The 14964-nt window shown below is 42.6% G+C and overlaps 1 protein-coding gene across 1 annotated transcript; it reads left to right on the forward strand.

Moving 5' to 3' along the window:
* Window positions 1-6622: 6622 nt before the first annotated feature.
* On the forward strand, window positions 6623-14439 carry LOC118363970 (zinc finger protein 91-like). The gene is made up of 2 exons (XM_052488395.1): window positions 6623-6771; window positions 10485-14439. Exons 1-2 carry the CDS (start codon window positions 6669-6671, stop codon window positions 12437-12439), a joined length of 2058 nt encoding a protein of 685 aa, XP_052344355.1. The 5' UTR covers window positions 6623-6668; the 3' UTR covers window positions 12440-14439.
* The last annotated feature ends 525 nt before the right edge of the window (window positions 14440-14964 follow it).

The raw sequence follows: 14964 nt of genomic DNA on the forward strand, positions 1-14964 counted from the left end.
TTCAGACTGTTTTGACGTTGATACAACTGGCTATGATAGCTGAGGTTCTGAACTAATATGTACAGTGGGGCAAAAAACTATTTAGTCAGCCATGGGATGCTGTGGGATGAATGGGATGCTGTGTTTCACCACGCTGGAACCTGTGCCAGTGTATCATGCCCGTGAGGCAGGCAGAGCAGAGAGATGAACGTGGTTGAACCTGAACCACATTTAAACCATGACAGAGAGGTGGGGGTGATCGTTTCATTTGAAATAAGCTTTTATTTTCATTTTTACCGCTGTAGCAGTACAAAATTGGAATTTAAACAAATTGGAGAATGGTTAAATTAGAGCCCCCCCAAAGTTGAACTTTTGTTGCGTTAAGGGGAGCTCATGTCTCAATCGAATGGGCTGAGCCTTCCCTAACCCTAATTTACACACTGCACTCATGTACCCCCCCACACATAGCCACCTACACAAAATCTGGCATGTACACATACAGTACAGAGGCAAACCCACACAGACACGTTTCTACAAATGCAAACATACTGTACAAACACAAGAACAAGCATATTCAAAAACAACCACGTGCACACCCCCACATACAAGGGACAGTGTGTGTGGACTCCCTGGTGGGTGTGTCTCTCCATGCTCAGAGTGAATGGCGTGTCAGGCAAAGCCATGGCCTGAGGGGACTGTCCACTCACACAGAGACACTCCAAAAACAGACCTTGAGAGAGGGTAAACAGAGAAAAAGATACAGTATGCAGAGAGAGGGAGACAGAGAGATATGGGGGGGAGACATTAAGAGAGGTGGGAAAGAGAGAGATTATGGGAAGGAGAGAGAAAGAGGCAGAAAAACCAAGGGGAAGAGGACAAAAACAGACACGGAGTTGGTGAAGAGAAAGAGGACTACTATGGTGGTTGAAGATGGGCACAGACGTCAATTCAACGTCTATTCCACGTTAGTTCAACGTCATTTCATTAAAATTATGTGGAAACAACTTGATTCAACCAGAATGTGCCGAATGAGGAATGAGTGTTTCTGTTTTTGGATTCCGGTCCATTTAGAATGCCAAAAACACGAGCGTGCATTAGTGGATGTATTGAATGACGTGCAGCCCCATTAATTTTCCCCATAGGAATAGCTGAGCGAACCAGAGGTAACTAATTTAGCTTTTTTTAGGACTACAAGCCGGAGAGCTCTATTCTAACTCTCTCGCTCTCTCTATGCTTCAACACACACACACACACACACACACACACACACACACACACACACACACACACACACACACACACACACACACACACACACACACACACACACACACACACACACACACACACACACACACACACACACACACACGCTCACACTAAAACTTTGATAGGGCTCGTATGAAATTTAGTATGTTTATTAATATCACTGCTGCACGTGCATTGAATACAAAAAACATTTTATTCACAGGAATGATGGATAATGGTAAATAATTGATAAACAGGTTAGGTACTGTTCGGTGTGGCACAGATCATTTTCGACCAACCTTCATTTGTCAGTACTATCTTCCATCTTCGTTCTCGATTCGGCCAAACATGTATCTACTACAATATCCATGTCCAGTTGCAGGTGGTGCGTTTGAGTTTAGAAATGAAGTGATCCAACAATGTGTACACCACCATCTTGTCCATTTCTAACCTTTTCTCATTGAATAAGACCGGTGGGTCCACCCCAAAGAGTCGCATGTCATGATGACCTGTCTCGATCAGTGAGAGAAGATTTGAAAAATACCACATGGTTGGATTACTCCATGGAGTAAAACATTTATTTATTTTAAATAACAGAGCGTTTTCTAAATTCAAAACGCACCACCTGCAACGAGACACGGACATTGAGAACAAAGACAGTAAGGTTGGTGGGAAATTCTCTGTGCTACATCAAACCGTACCTAACCTGTAACTCCCCAGTAATGGATACCAAACATCTTTGGTTAAATCGCATTATCTGGTGTAACAATCTGTAGCTGCAAATCATCTTGATTTAGCTTTCCAAAAATCTAGGCAGCATTCTGCCTTCGCTCTACAGATTTCAGCCATTAGCTTCGCCCATGACTGCCTGATGTGAGCTACAATCCCGACGCTGTGTTTTAACGGTTAGAAACGTCAATACTCATCACTTGCGATACGGCTTATGAAACACATGGCCTTTATCCTTCCTCAGTGAGAAAGAATCTGTTCAAACTATACACTTACTGTAGCAGCTTTGCACAGATCCATACAGCTATGGGTTTCTAAGTCAGACACAACTACACTTCTGCTACACTTCCAGAGTAAAGCTTACACACAGGTGTTCAGAGTACGCTAGGTAGCTAATTAGCACAGGTGGTAGCCTCTGTCTTCCTTCCGTCTGTTGTCTGTAAACAAGCACTGAAACATGGTGATTTTGCCGTGTAGGAACCCTAAACCAATAAAGGTGTGTATCAATTGAATCTTTACATTTTTTTAAATGATTATTATTTTTATATGAAAGATAAGGTCCTTATGCTTACAAAACCATACCGCAAGCGATGAGTGTTAATGTTCAGGCTGAGCTTTAAGGCTGAGCCTCTTAACAAAATTCCCCCTAACAGAAGACGCCTTATAGTCCAATGACTGTCCTGTGTAATGTAATGGGACGGGGAGAGTTAGGATCAAGGGCTGGGGGAGGCATATGCAAGCAAATTAGGAAATTTGGCTTGGATGGAAGAAATGATATAGTATATATATATATCGCGTTTTACGGTTTATACTTTTTTGGGGGGAGGGTTGTGTGCTTTTTTATTGGGCATAGGGATGGTCGTGCATTTTTTCCCCCTGTTTACGATCACCCTTTTGCAGGTTTTACTATATAATTTCTTCCATCAGCCTTAAAGCTCAGCTTTAATGGCCTTTATCCTATCCACTGATCAAAAAAATAAAGAGAACACTAAAATAACACATCCTAGATCTGAATTAATGAAATATTCTGATTAAATACTTTTTTCTTTACATAGTTGAATGTGCTGACAACAAATTCACACAAAAATTATCAATGGAAATCAAATTTATCAACCCATGGAGGTCTGGATTTGGAGTCACACTCAAAATTAAAGTGGAAAACCACACTACAGGCTGATCCAACTTTGATGTTATGTCCTTAAAACACGTCAGAATGAGGCTCAGTAGTGTGTGTGGCCTCCACGTGCCTGTATGAACTCCCTACAACGCCTGGGCATGCTCCTGATAAGGTGGTGGATGGTCTCCTGAGGGATCTCCTCCCAGACCTGGACTAAAGCATCCGCCAACTCCTGGACAGTCTGTGCTACAACGTGGCGTTGGTGGATGGAGCGAGACATGATGTCCCAGATGTGCTCAATTGGATTCAGGTCTGGGGAACGGGCGGACCAGTCCATATCATCAATGCCTTCCTCTTGCAGGAACTGCTGACACACTCCAGCCACATGAGGTCTAGCATTGACTTGCATTAGGAGGAATCCAGGGCCAACCGCACCAGCATATGGTCTCACAAGGGGTCTGAGGATCTCATCTCGGTACCTAATGGCAGTCAGGCTACCTCTGCCGAGCACATGGAGGACTGTGCGGCCCCCCAAAGAAATGCCACCCCACACTATGACTTACCCACCGCCAAACCGGTCATGCTGGAGGATGTTGCAGGCAGCAGAACGTTCTCCACGACGTCTCCAGACTGTCACTTCTGTCACATGTGCTCAGTGTGAACCTGCTTTCATCTGTGAAGAGCACAGGGCGCCAGTGGCACATTTGCCTATCTTGGTGTTCTCTGGCAAATGAAAAACGTCCTGCACGGTGTTGGGCTGTGAGCACTACCCCCACCTGTGGACGTCGGGCCCTCATACCACCCTCACGGAGTCTGTTTCTGACCACTTGAGCAGACACATGCACATTTGTGGCCTGCTGGAGGTCATTTTACAGGGCTCTGGCAGTGCTCGTCCTGCTCCTCCTTGCACAAAGGCGGAGGTAGCGGTCCTGCTGCTGGGTTGTTGCCCTCCTACAGCCTCCTCCACGTCTCCTGATGTACTGGCCTGTCTCCTGGTAGCGCCTCCATGCTCTGGACCCTACGCTGACAGACACAGCAAACCTTCTTGCCCCAGCTCGCATTGATGTGCCATCCTGAATGAGCTGCACTACCTGAGCCACTTGTGTAGAGTGAAAGCACCGCCAGCATTCAAAAGTGACCAAAACATCAGCCAGGAAGCATAGGAACTGAGAAGTGGTCTGTGGTCCCCACCTGCAGAACCACTCCTTTATTGGGGTTGTCTTGCTAATTGCCTATAATTTCCACCTGTTGTCTATTCCATTTGCACAACAGCATGTGACATTTATTGTCAATCAGTGTTGCTTCCTAAGTGGACAGTTTGATTTCACAGAAGTGTGATTGACTTGGAGTTACATTGTGTTGTTTAAGTGTTCCCTTTATTTTTTTGAGCAGTGTATATTTGCATAGTTCATTATTTTAAAATGATGTACAAAAAAAGTTTTAATAAAAAAGTAAACTAAAGAGAATTACTACTTTTTATAAGATAAATAATATTATACGGTGGAGTACATAGAGAAATGGTTGGACCTTAAGTTAATGAATGTAAAGATCATAACAATATTCTACTGGTAAAAAATATACAATTCAAAAAATAAAAAATAAAAAATCATTATTTGATTGTATACTTCATGTTAATTTACTGGTGCTATTGTCCAAGCATGCAATTTTAAAATAGTGTAATATTTGAGAAAAGTCACTGTATTTTTGTTGTATTGCACAAACAAATTGCAATGTACAGGGAAAACGATTGATTCTGTGTCCATAAAACCAGGATCCAGTCTACGCACTAGAGTCTACAGAATACAAAACAGATGAGTTTGAACAAAAGCTAGGTCATAGGAAGTGTTGCTGGACTTTTACTGTGGTCTAACAGCTTACAATGGGGGCATAGTGTTACATTGGGAGCTATGCAGGGGGCAGAGTGAAAAGCAAGCAACACAGTCCACAGACACAGTCCACAGACACAGTCCACCTCAAAACGTAAACATATTTGCTTCCTAGAGATCTAGTATTTCCCACCCCAGTTTGAGACGGTTCATTCTCTACCGTCCAATATGTATTTCATATACAGTGTATTGTAGGCCATACAACACAGTCCCAGTGGCGTAGCGCAAATTCCCAAAACAAATATTTTCCCTTATAAAATACCCCTAAATGTACATTTTAAGCTGAAATAATGCCACAAAATCTATTTTCTCAACTATAAAAATAAAATTTCCCTTCCGGACAAGGATTGTCCTAACTTTCAACAATCCCTGAAAGCTAATTTCCTGTCATTCTAAACAAGTTCATGGGCCCCTCCGCCAGTGCACAGTCCCCATTCAAAACAAACTATATTTGGTTGGTAGAGACCTACTGAGTATTTTCCACACCAGTTTATTTGAGACAGGTAGTAAAGTTTGTTCTGTCTACAGTCCAATATGTATTTCAAATACAGTGTATTGCATTGGGGACTATGGAGGGGACAAGCCAGCAACAGTCTGTATGACAATGTTCCCCATCAAAACTAAATATATTTGCTCTGGATGGGAGACCAGATGCTGCTGAAAGTGGTATTGGACGGTATTGGACGGACAGTAAGAGGGACTCTTTCCTCTGGTCTAAAGAAATATCCCAATTCCCCTGGGAAGCGATTGGGGACATTTCCCTGTGTAGGGTGCTGTCTTTTGGATGGGATGTTAAACAGGGGACTTGACGCTCTGTGTTCACTGAAGATCCCATGGCACTTATCATAAGAGTAGGGGTGTTAACCCTGGCATCCTAGCTAAATTCTCAATCTGGCCCTCATACCATCATGGACACCAAATCATCCCCAGCTTCCAATTGGCTCATTCACCCCCCTCCTCTCCCCTCTAACTATTCCCCAGGTTGTTGCTGTAGATGAGAATGTGTTCTCAGTCGACTTACCTGGTAAAATAAGGGTAAAAAATACCCTACTATTTGAGACAGGTAGTAATTTTTTTTCCCTCTGCAGTCCAATATGCATTCCATATACAGTAAATTGCATTGTGGGCTATGAAGGGGTGGGGTAAAAAGCCAGCAACAGTCTATATGACAAAGTCCCCCTCCAAAACTAGTTAGTAGAGACCTGACTGAGTATTCCCTTCCCCCCTAACGTTTATTTCAGACTCGGAGTTCAGTTGATTCTCTACAGTCCAATGTGTACAGTATTTCATTACAGTGAATTGCATTGGCGACTATGGAGGGGCCAGCAACATTTTTTATGACCTAGCTTTTTGTTCAAACTCGTCTGTTTTGTATTCTAGGGATTGTCGTGAGTTGATTGGACCCTGGTTTTATGGACACACAATCTATAGTTTTTCCTGTACAGTGCAATATTTGTATGTGCTCTTATGCAGAAATGTGTTATTCTTTATTTGACACTGGTACATGTTTTAAACCCACAATTTAATGCAAATGTCACTTAAATATGAACAAATATGAATCATTGTTAATGTTTTGACAATTATTTTTCATATATCATGAATAAATACAGGTTATTGACACTTTTCTACTTCGTGGGGGACTTTTATTTTGAAAAAAATGTCCTGCTTTCCTCACGTCTTGAAGCTTGCCTGGTAGCTAGTTGACAACAATGGGCGATAGTGAGCAGGTTGAGTGGAAGTTTATGAAATTATACCTTACCGATATTGTAAAAACTATTTCGAATAAATCTGCTACACGGAGATCGAAAAGAAGTAAGTGGCTTGCTAAAGTATCCATAAAATGTTAACATTACAAGCTAGCTATTAGCTTGTTTATGTTTCATCAAATGCAGAATCATCAGGCAAGAAGGCAATGACTGTAAATGTTTTTGTTGTTGTTGTCCGTTGTGTATTTTTGTTTGTTGAGAATATTTAGATGAAGCCTGGAATAAAAGAAAAAGGGCTACCTGTAATTAAATAATACAAATATGTATCTTCAATGTGGTTAATGGCATGTGTGGATATAGATTGTGTGTAGGTTTGTCTGTGTATCTGTATATGTTATGTATGTGTGTATATATACAGTGTTATGTACAGTTGAAGTCAGAGTTTACCTGATATATTAACACAGTTCACAATTTCTGACATTTAATCCTCGTAACAATTCCCTGTTTTAGGTCAGTTAAGAACGTGAAATGTCAGAATAATAGTTGAGAGAACGATTTATTTCAGCTTTTATTTCTTTCATGACATTCCCAGTGGGTCAGAAGTTTACATACACTCAATTAGTATTTGTTAGCATTGCCTTTAAATTGTTTAACTTGGGTCAAACGTTTCGGGTAGCCTTCCACAAGCTTCCCACAATATGTTGGGTGAATTTTGTCCCATTCCTTCTGACAGAGCTGGTGTAACTGAGTCAGGTTGGTAGGCCTCCTTGCTCGCACATGTTTTTTCAGTTCTGCCCACAAATTTTCTATGGGTTTGAGGTCAGGGCTTTGTGATGGCCACTCCAATACATTGACTTTGTTGTCCTTAAGCCATTTTGCCACAACTTTGGAAGTATGCTTGGGGTCATTGTCCATTTGGAAGACCCATTTGTGACCAAGTTTTAACTTCCTGACTGATGTCTTGAGATGTTGCTTCAATACATCCACATAATTTCCCTCCCTCATGATGCCATCACTTTTGTGAAGTACACCAGTCCCTCCTGCTGCAAAGCACCCCCACAACATGATGCTGCTACCCCGTGCTTCACGGTTGGGATGGTGTTCTTTGGCTTGCAAGCTTCCCCCTTTTTCTTCCAAACATAACGATGGTCAGTTCTATTTTTGTTTCATCAGACCAGAGGACATTTCTCCAAAAAGTACCATCTTTGTCCCCATGTGCAGTTGCAAACAATAGTCTGGCTTTTTTTATAAAGGTTTTGGAGCAGTGGTTTCTTCCTTGCTGAGCGGCCTTTCAGGTTATGTCGATATAGGACTCATTTTACTGTGGATATAGATACTTTTGTACCTGTTTCCTCCAGCATCTTCACAAGGTCCTTTGCTGTTTTTCTGGGATTGATTTGCACTTGTCACACCAAAGTACGTTCATCTCTGGGAGCGGAACGCGTCTCCTTCCTGAGCGGTATGATGGCTACGTTGTCTAGACTTGTGTAGGTCTACACATTTTTTTTCTGAGGACTTGGCTGATTTTCTCACGATGTCAAGCAAAGAGGCACTGAGTTTGAAGGTAGGCCTTGAAATACATCCACAGGTACACCTCCAATTGACTCAAATTATGTCAATTATCCTATCAGAAGCTACTAAAGCCATGACATAATTTTCTGGAATTTTCCAAGCTGTTTAAAGGCACAGTCAACTTAGTGTACGTAAACTTCTGACCCACTGGAATTGTGAATTATAAGTGAAATAATCTGTCTGTAAACAATTTTTGGAAAAATGACTTGTGTCATGCACAAAGTAGATGTCCTAACCGACTTGCCAAAACGATAGTTTGTTAACAAGAAATGCGTGGAGTGGTTGAAAAACAAGTTTTAATGACTCCAACCTAAGTGTATGTAAACTTCTGACTTCAACAGTATATGTACAGTGGAGAGAATATACACTGCCGATTTTGCAGGTTTTCCTACTTAGCATGTAGAGGTCTGTAATTTTTATCATAGGTCCACTTCAACTGTGAGAGACGGAATCTAAAACAAAAATCCATAAATTCACATTGTATGATTTTTAAGTAATTTGCATTTTATTGCATGACAAGTATTTGATACATCAGAAAAGCAGAACTTAATATTTGGTACAGAAACCTTTGTTTGTAATTACAGAGTTCATACGTTGCCTGTAGTTCTTGACCAGGTTTGCACACACTGCAGCAGGGATTTGGGCCCACTCCTCCATACAGACCTTCTCCAGATCCTTCAGGTTTCGGGGCTGTCGCTGGGCACTACGGACTTTCAGCTCCCTCCAAAGATTTTCTATTGGGTTCAGGTCTGGAGACTGGCTAGGCCACTCCAGGACCTTGAGATGCTTCTTATGGAGCCACTCCTTAGTTACCCTGGCTGTGTATTTCGGGTCGTTGTCATGCTGGAAGACCCAGCCACTACCCATCTTCAATGCTCTTACTGAGGGAAGGAGGTTGTTGGCCAAGATCTCGCGATACATGGCCCCATCCTCCCCTCAATATGGTGCAGTCGTCCTGTCCCCTTTGCAGAAAAGCATCCCCAAAGAATGATGTTTCCACCTCCATCGGTTCACGGTTTGGATGTTCTTGGGGTTGTATTCATCCTTATTCTTCCTCCAAACACAGCAAGTGGAGTTTAGACCAAAAGCTCTATTTGTCTCATCAGACCACATGACCTTCTCCCATTCCTCATTTGGATCATCAAGATGGTCATTGGCAAACTTCAGACGGCCCTGGACCTTGCGTGCTCTGCAGGATTTTAATCCATGACGGCGTAGTGTGTTACTAATGGTTTTTGAGACTGTGGTCTCAGCTCTCTTCAGATCATTGACCAGGTCCTGCCGTGTAGTTCTGGGCTGATCCCTCACCTTCCTCATGATCATTGATGCCCCACGAGGTGTGATCTTTCATAGAGCCCCAGACCGAGGGTGATTGACCGTCATCTTGAACTTCTTCCATTTTCGAATAATTGCGCCAACAGTTGTTGCCTTCTCAACAAGCTGCTTGCCTATTGTCCTGTAGCCCATCCCAGCCTTGTGCAGGTCTACAATTTTATCCCTGATGCCCTTACACAGCTCTCTGGTCTTGGCCATTGTGGAGAGGTTGGAGACTGTTTGATTGAGTGTGTGGACAGGTGTCTTTTATACAGGTAATGAGTTCAAACAGGTGCAGTTAATACAGGTAATGAGTGGAGAACAGCAGGGCTTCTTAAAGAAAAACGAACAGGTCTGTCAGTGCCGGCATTCTTACTGGTTGGTAGGTGATCAAATAGTTATGTCAGGCAATAAAATGCAAATTAATTACTTAAAAATCATACAATGTGATTTTCTGGATTTTTGTTTTAGATTCCGTCTCTACACAGTTGAAGTGTACCTATGATAAAAAAATTACAGACCTCTACATGCTTTGTAAGTAGGAAAACCTGCAAAATCAGCAGTGTATCAAATACTTGTTCTCCCCACTGTGTATATATATATATATATATATATATATATATTAATTTACTGCTCTAAGGGATGTAATTTACTATTTTCTATAGATTTTTACCTTACATTTTCTTTATATAAATGTTTTATTTTTTACTCTTTATGCAATGCACATTGCAGAGAACACCGGAAGAAGAATGATCATTTAATTACCATAATGTTTGTTTATGTGTCAGTCCCATAAGGGATGGGTTGACATTTGGAGATATTACACATGAAAATAAAATGTAATTCCTTCATTCATGTTGTTTTTTATAACTTTGGAATTATAAAAATAAAGTTAAAAAAACAAATCTAAAACCACCCCTCTGTTTCCCACAGAACCGGTTGCCTATCATGAAGAACAACAGCCGGAGGTGGCCACTCCTCAAAGCTCCGAGAGGCAGCTGAGAACTCCTCAGAGAAACTCCCGGAGGCAAAGTCCCAGGACACGTTCTAGTGTTCTAAAAGAACAAGAGAGGGGCTTTTCTCCCGTGTCTGGTTCTGGGGAGGAGAGCGACAAGGAGGCCTCCCCACCGAAAAGGAGGAACGGAATAAGCAGCTCCAAAAAGACAAGAACAAAGTCTCCATCAAAGGATTGTGGTGACTGTTCCGGGGCCGAGCCTGGTGAACAGCTAGAAGAGAGCACAAAAAGAAAATGTAAATATAGCAACTCAAAAAAGAAAATAACCAATATTCGCTGCAAGGAGGAGGATGATGACAATTTGTCAGATGAACAAACCGTGGTGGCTTCCCCAAGAAAAAGGAGGAGGCAATGTAGTGACTTTGATGTATTTGAAGCGGAGACTGAAAAATATAATATGGTGTCTGAGCCATTGGAGGACGTTGTGGAGGAGGAGACTGAAGTGGCCTCTGCTTCTAAGAGGAGGAAGCAGCGCAGCCCCCCCCAAAGAACTACTCCTCGTGGAGAGAACAAAGCTGAAAGTGATCATTATGAATCGGGAGAACAGGCTGAAGAAACTCCCGCTAGAAAAAAACGTAGCGAGTCTAAAAAGGTAAGAACCAGGACTCCCTCTGAAGACGTGGTGGAAGTTGAAAGTGCCCACTTCAAGACGGAAGAACACGCTGCAGCTGAAGACACGACCCTCAGAAAAAGACAGAGGAGGTCTAAGAAATCTAAAAAGAAGAGACCCAAGAGTCCTCCCAAGGAGGCCAGCGACACAGAGAGTGATGGTGAATCAGGCAAACATATTTCCAAGACCTGGCCTAAGGACTTCCATGAAGAAGAGCGTGACCAAGATGCCAAGACTCGGCCTAAGGACCTAAGTGAGCAGAGTGACCAAGGCTCCCAGACTGAGTCTAAAGACTTAAGTGAAGAGAAGTGGCACTGTTCTGACCATTCAGAGAAGGAGACTGAACACGAGGTGTTACCTGCAAAGAGAAAGAGAGGACCCAAGAGCAAGAAGACAATGAAGTCAGATTCTGAAAACGTCACCGTTAAAAAGAAAGGCAAAAAGCAAGGTGCCATGGGTTTGAAGGCACCAAGAATAAGATTCACACCACCTGTAGAGAAAAGGATAAGGGTGAAAACACTTCATATTTGCAGTTTCTGTGAAAAGGTCCTGCCTAACAGGGCTGCGCTGAGTAGGCACCTTCAGCGTCACACAGGGGAGAAGCCTTACCACTGTGAAGAGTGTGGCAAAGACTACGGCAGCAAAACCACCCTGAAGATTCACAACATGCAGGTTCACCACAAGGGGACCAAGGACTTCATATGCAATGAGTGTGACCAACAGTTTACCCACCTCACGTACCTCAAACGCCACATGTACTCCCACACGGACAAGGAAAAGAGGCCACACCTGTGCAATATGTGCGGGAAGCATTTTATCCAGAAGTCCCACCTGGACCGCCACAAGATGATTCACACCGGAGAGAAACCATTCAGCTGCGAACACTGCGCCATGGCCTTCAATCGGCCGGAGTACCTGCGGATGCATCTGAAGCTGCACGTGTCGGGTAGTGAGGGGCCAAATATGGCAGAGCAAGAGAAGACAAAGTGCACGGAGTGCAACAAGAGTTTTGTCAACCCAAAGTACCTCAACATCCACATGAGAATGCACACTGGGGCGAGGCCATACAAGTGTGAGCACTGTGCTAAGAGCTTCACCCAGACCAGTATTCTCAACGCGCACCGACGTACGCACACGGGAGAAAAGCCACACAAGTGTAAGTGGTGCGGCAGCTGCTTCACCCGTCGCAGGTACCTGGATGACCACATAGGCAGAAAGCATGGGTCTTTACAGCAAATGAAGGAACAGGAGGATGAGCAATGACAACACTGGGTGTTGTGTGGTAATGAAATGTTACGGTGGGGTCTGGAATTTTTGGATGCCTTGATAAAGATGAGCAACAAAAGACTGTATGAAATAAATTTATGCAACATTTTTGTATTTATTTTAGGGATGGATCCCGATTTACATAATGGGTACCTGGAGGAAAATGGGTCAGAGTCATGCTTTTAAAATTTCAGTCCAGAGGAGTGTTTAGTATTTTTAGTCCTGGGGAGATTGTGTTGTTATTTGTAATTGATGAAATGTCTGTATTTCTCAGTGTTTTAGAATGAGTTGCTTGTAAGTCTATATATCGGTGTGTCCGATGCCGCCCCTCATCTCCGATTCTCTGCTGAGTGAGCAATATCAAGTGTTCCTGTAGGCTATTTAGTGTGGTCTCAATCAAATGATCCATAGACTATAGGCTGCGAAGTGCATGCTGGGAGAAGCACAGAGCAAAGTTCTATTTCTAAGATAGCTGCTGGGATGGTGTAAATACAACTAGACTGCATTACACACTGCAGTGGATATTCCAACCCTGAGCCCCGGCCTGCTCTGCTCTTATGGCTGTGTTGTTTAGGCCTATGGTAGCAGTTCAAGGGGGGAGTCATGGTTCTTCCGAATGTTTGATTTTTTTTGTTTGTTGTTGATTAGGCCTAGTAAAAATCCTTCACCTGCACTTATGGACTGCCCTCTTCAATTCAAACCGCAGGTTTTCAATGGGGTTCAAGTCTGGAGACTTGATGTTGATTTTGTGGTCAATAACCCATTTCTGAGCGGATTTTGATGTGTGCTTGCGGTTATTGTCTTGCTGGAAGATCCACTTGCGGCCAAGTGTCAGCCTCTTGGCAGAGGCAACCAGGTTTTTGGGCTAAAATATCCCGGTACAGGGTAAAGTTCATGATGCCGTTGACTTTTACAAGGGCCCAAGGACCAGTGGAAGCAATATAATCGCATAACATCAAAGAGCCACCACAGTGCAGTCCATAAGCACAGATGATGGATATCAAGGATCTGGAAAGATTCTGTATGGAGGAATGGTCTAAGACCCCTTCCCAATGTGTTCTCCAATCTCATAAAACATTTTAGAAGAAGGCTCAGTGTTGTTGTCCTAGCTGGGGTATTTAAAACAGGGGATCCAATCATTTTGATCCCAATCTTTTTGAGATGTTTTACATGGTAAACAATCTCTTTCTCTGAGCAAATGTGTTAGTATAAAATAATATACATTTAATTTTTTTTTAGCATACTATATAGTTATGTCATGCATAATGTGAAAGTATAAAAATGGAATCTAGTCCTTGCATACAGTTGCCTGGCTACCAATCCACATCCTTCCGACCAACTGATGTTTCTTCTCCACGATGAGTCTGGATTTGCCCCCCCGCCCACAATGTGAACACATTCTAACTGTTATGATTGGTTCCAGAAACCGATGGGTTGGGTCAGATCTAGCCTCTGCCGAGTCCCCTACAACCGGATGTTCCTTTTTTTTGGGGGGGGGGGGTGGAAAGAGCCTGTGACATGGCTTCTACTTTTGGACATTAACAAGGCGACACTTCATTTTAACTCCTCCCTCCACATTTACTGGATTGGTTGAACAGTTCAGAAGGGAACCTCCCCCGACAGTTTTTTATTTTCTTCTCAAGACCAGTACGTAGGGGATCTTGTTTCAGGTGTTTCTTTTACACCTGCTACATTAGGTTAGGCCAGAGCCAGCCTACATGAAGACATGATCAACTTTGATACTCTGGCTACATTTGTTAGGGACCACCTGATCGCTGACTCATTTGTTTTGCGCCACGCCCCTCATTTTGAAGTCCCTCAAATGACTTCTAGGATGTTAGTTTGAGGCTTAATGTATGTAGCGATTGATAGAGCAAAGGAAATACATTATTGGTGAGTCATCAGGTAAAGTATACTGCATTATATGCGTAATACAATGTGAAGTAATCCCTTTTGCAATAAATACAGTACATTCCCAATACAAATGTAATGGTCTCTTCAATGTTGTTGACTTCCATGCTTAAGGCATAGGTGCTCTAACTCTTTTATTTATATATATATATATATATATATCAGACACTCCGGTATATTCAGTATGGTGCTGTGCAACACATGCTTTCTCATACAAAATCGCCAGTGAACCCAATAAAGGTTATTGCTGTTATGTGATTAGTTGATTTAATGCTTTCAAACACCCTCATCATGACATGGTTTGTTCACAGGTGAAGTAAAGGCCTTCTGGAAACAGGCTGTTTCCCCCAGTTAAACCAGTAGGTGGTAGACCTGTACAGCCTTTCCTGACAAAAATGATCTCTCAGACTCTCGAAGAGAGCCGTTTTGAATTATTTTTTGAATTTGAGACATTGGGGACCCAGGGTGGAACATGTGGTCAGTTCAGTATGTGTGGTTATGTTGAAAGCCAGACGTAATCTCATCATCTGAGCATCTTCTTGCTCCCGTCCAACTGAGCAGTTTCTCCGATCTGTAAATGACTAAGAATTCCTAAAATACATCAAACTGAT

Source organism: Oncorhynchus keta, chromosome 30 (assembly GCF_023373465.1).
Source record: "Oncorhynchus keta strain PuntledgeMale-10-30-2019 chromosome 30, Oket_V2, whole genome shotgun sequence".
Taxonomy (NCBI): Eukaryota; Metazoa; Chordata; class Actinopteri; order Salmoniformes; family Salmonidae; genus Oncorhynchus; species Oncorhynchus keta.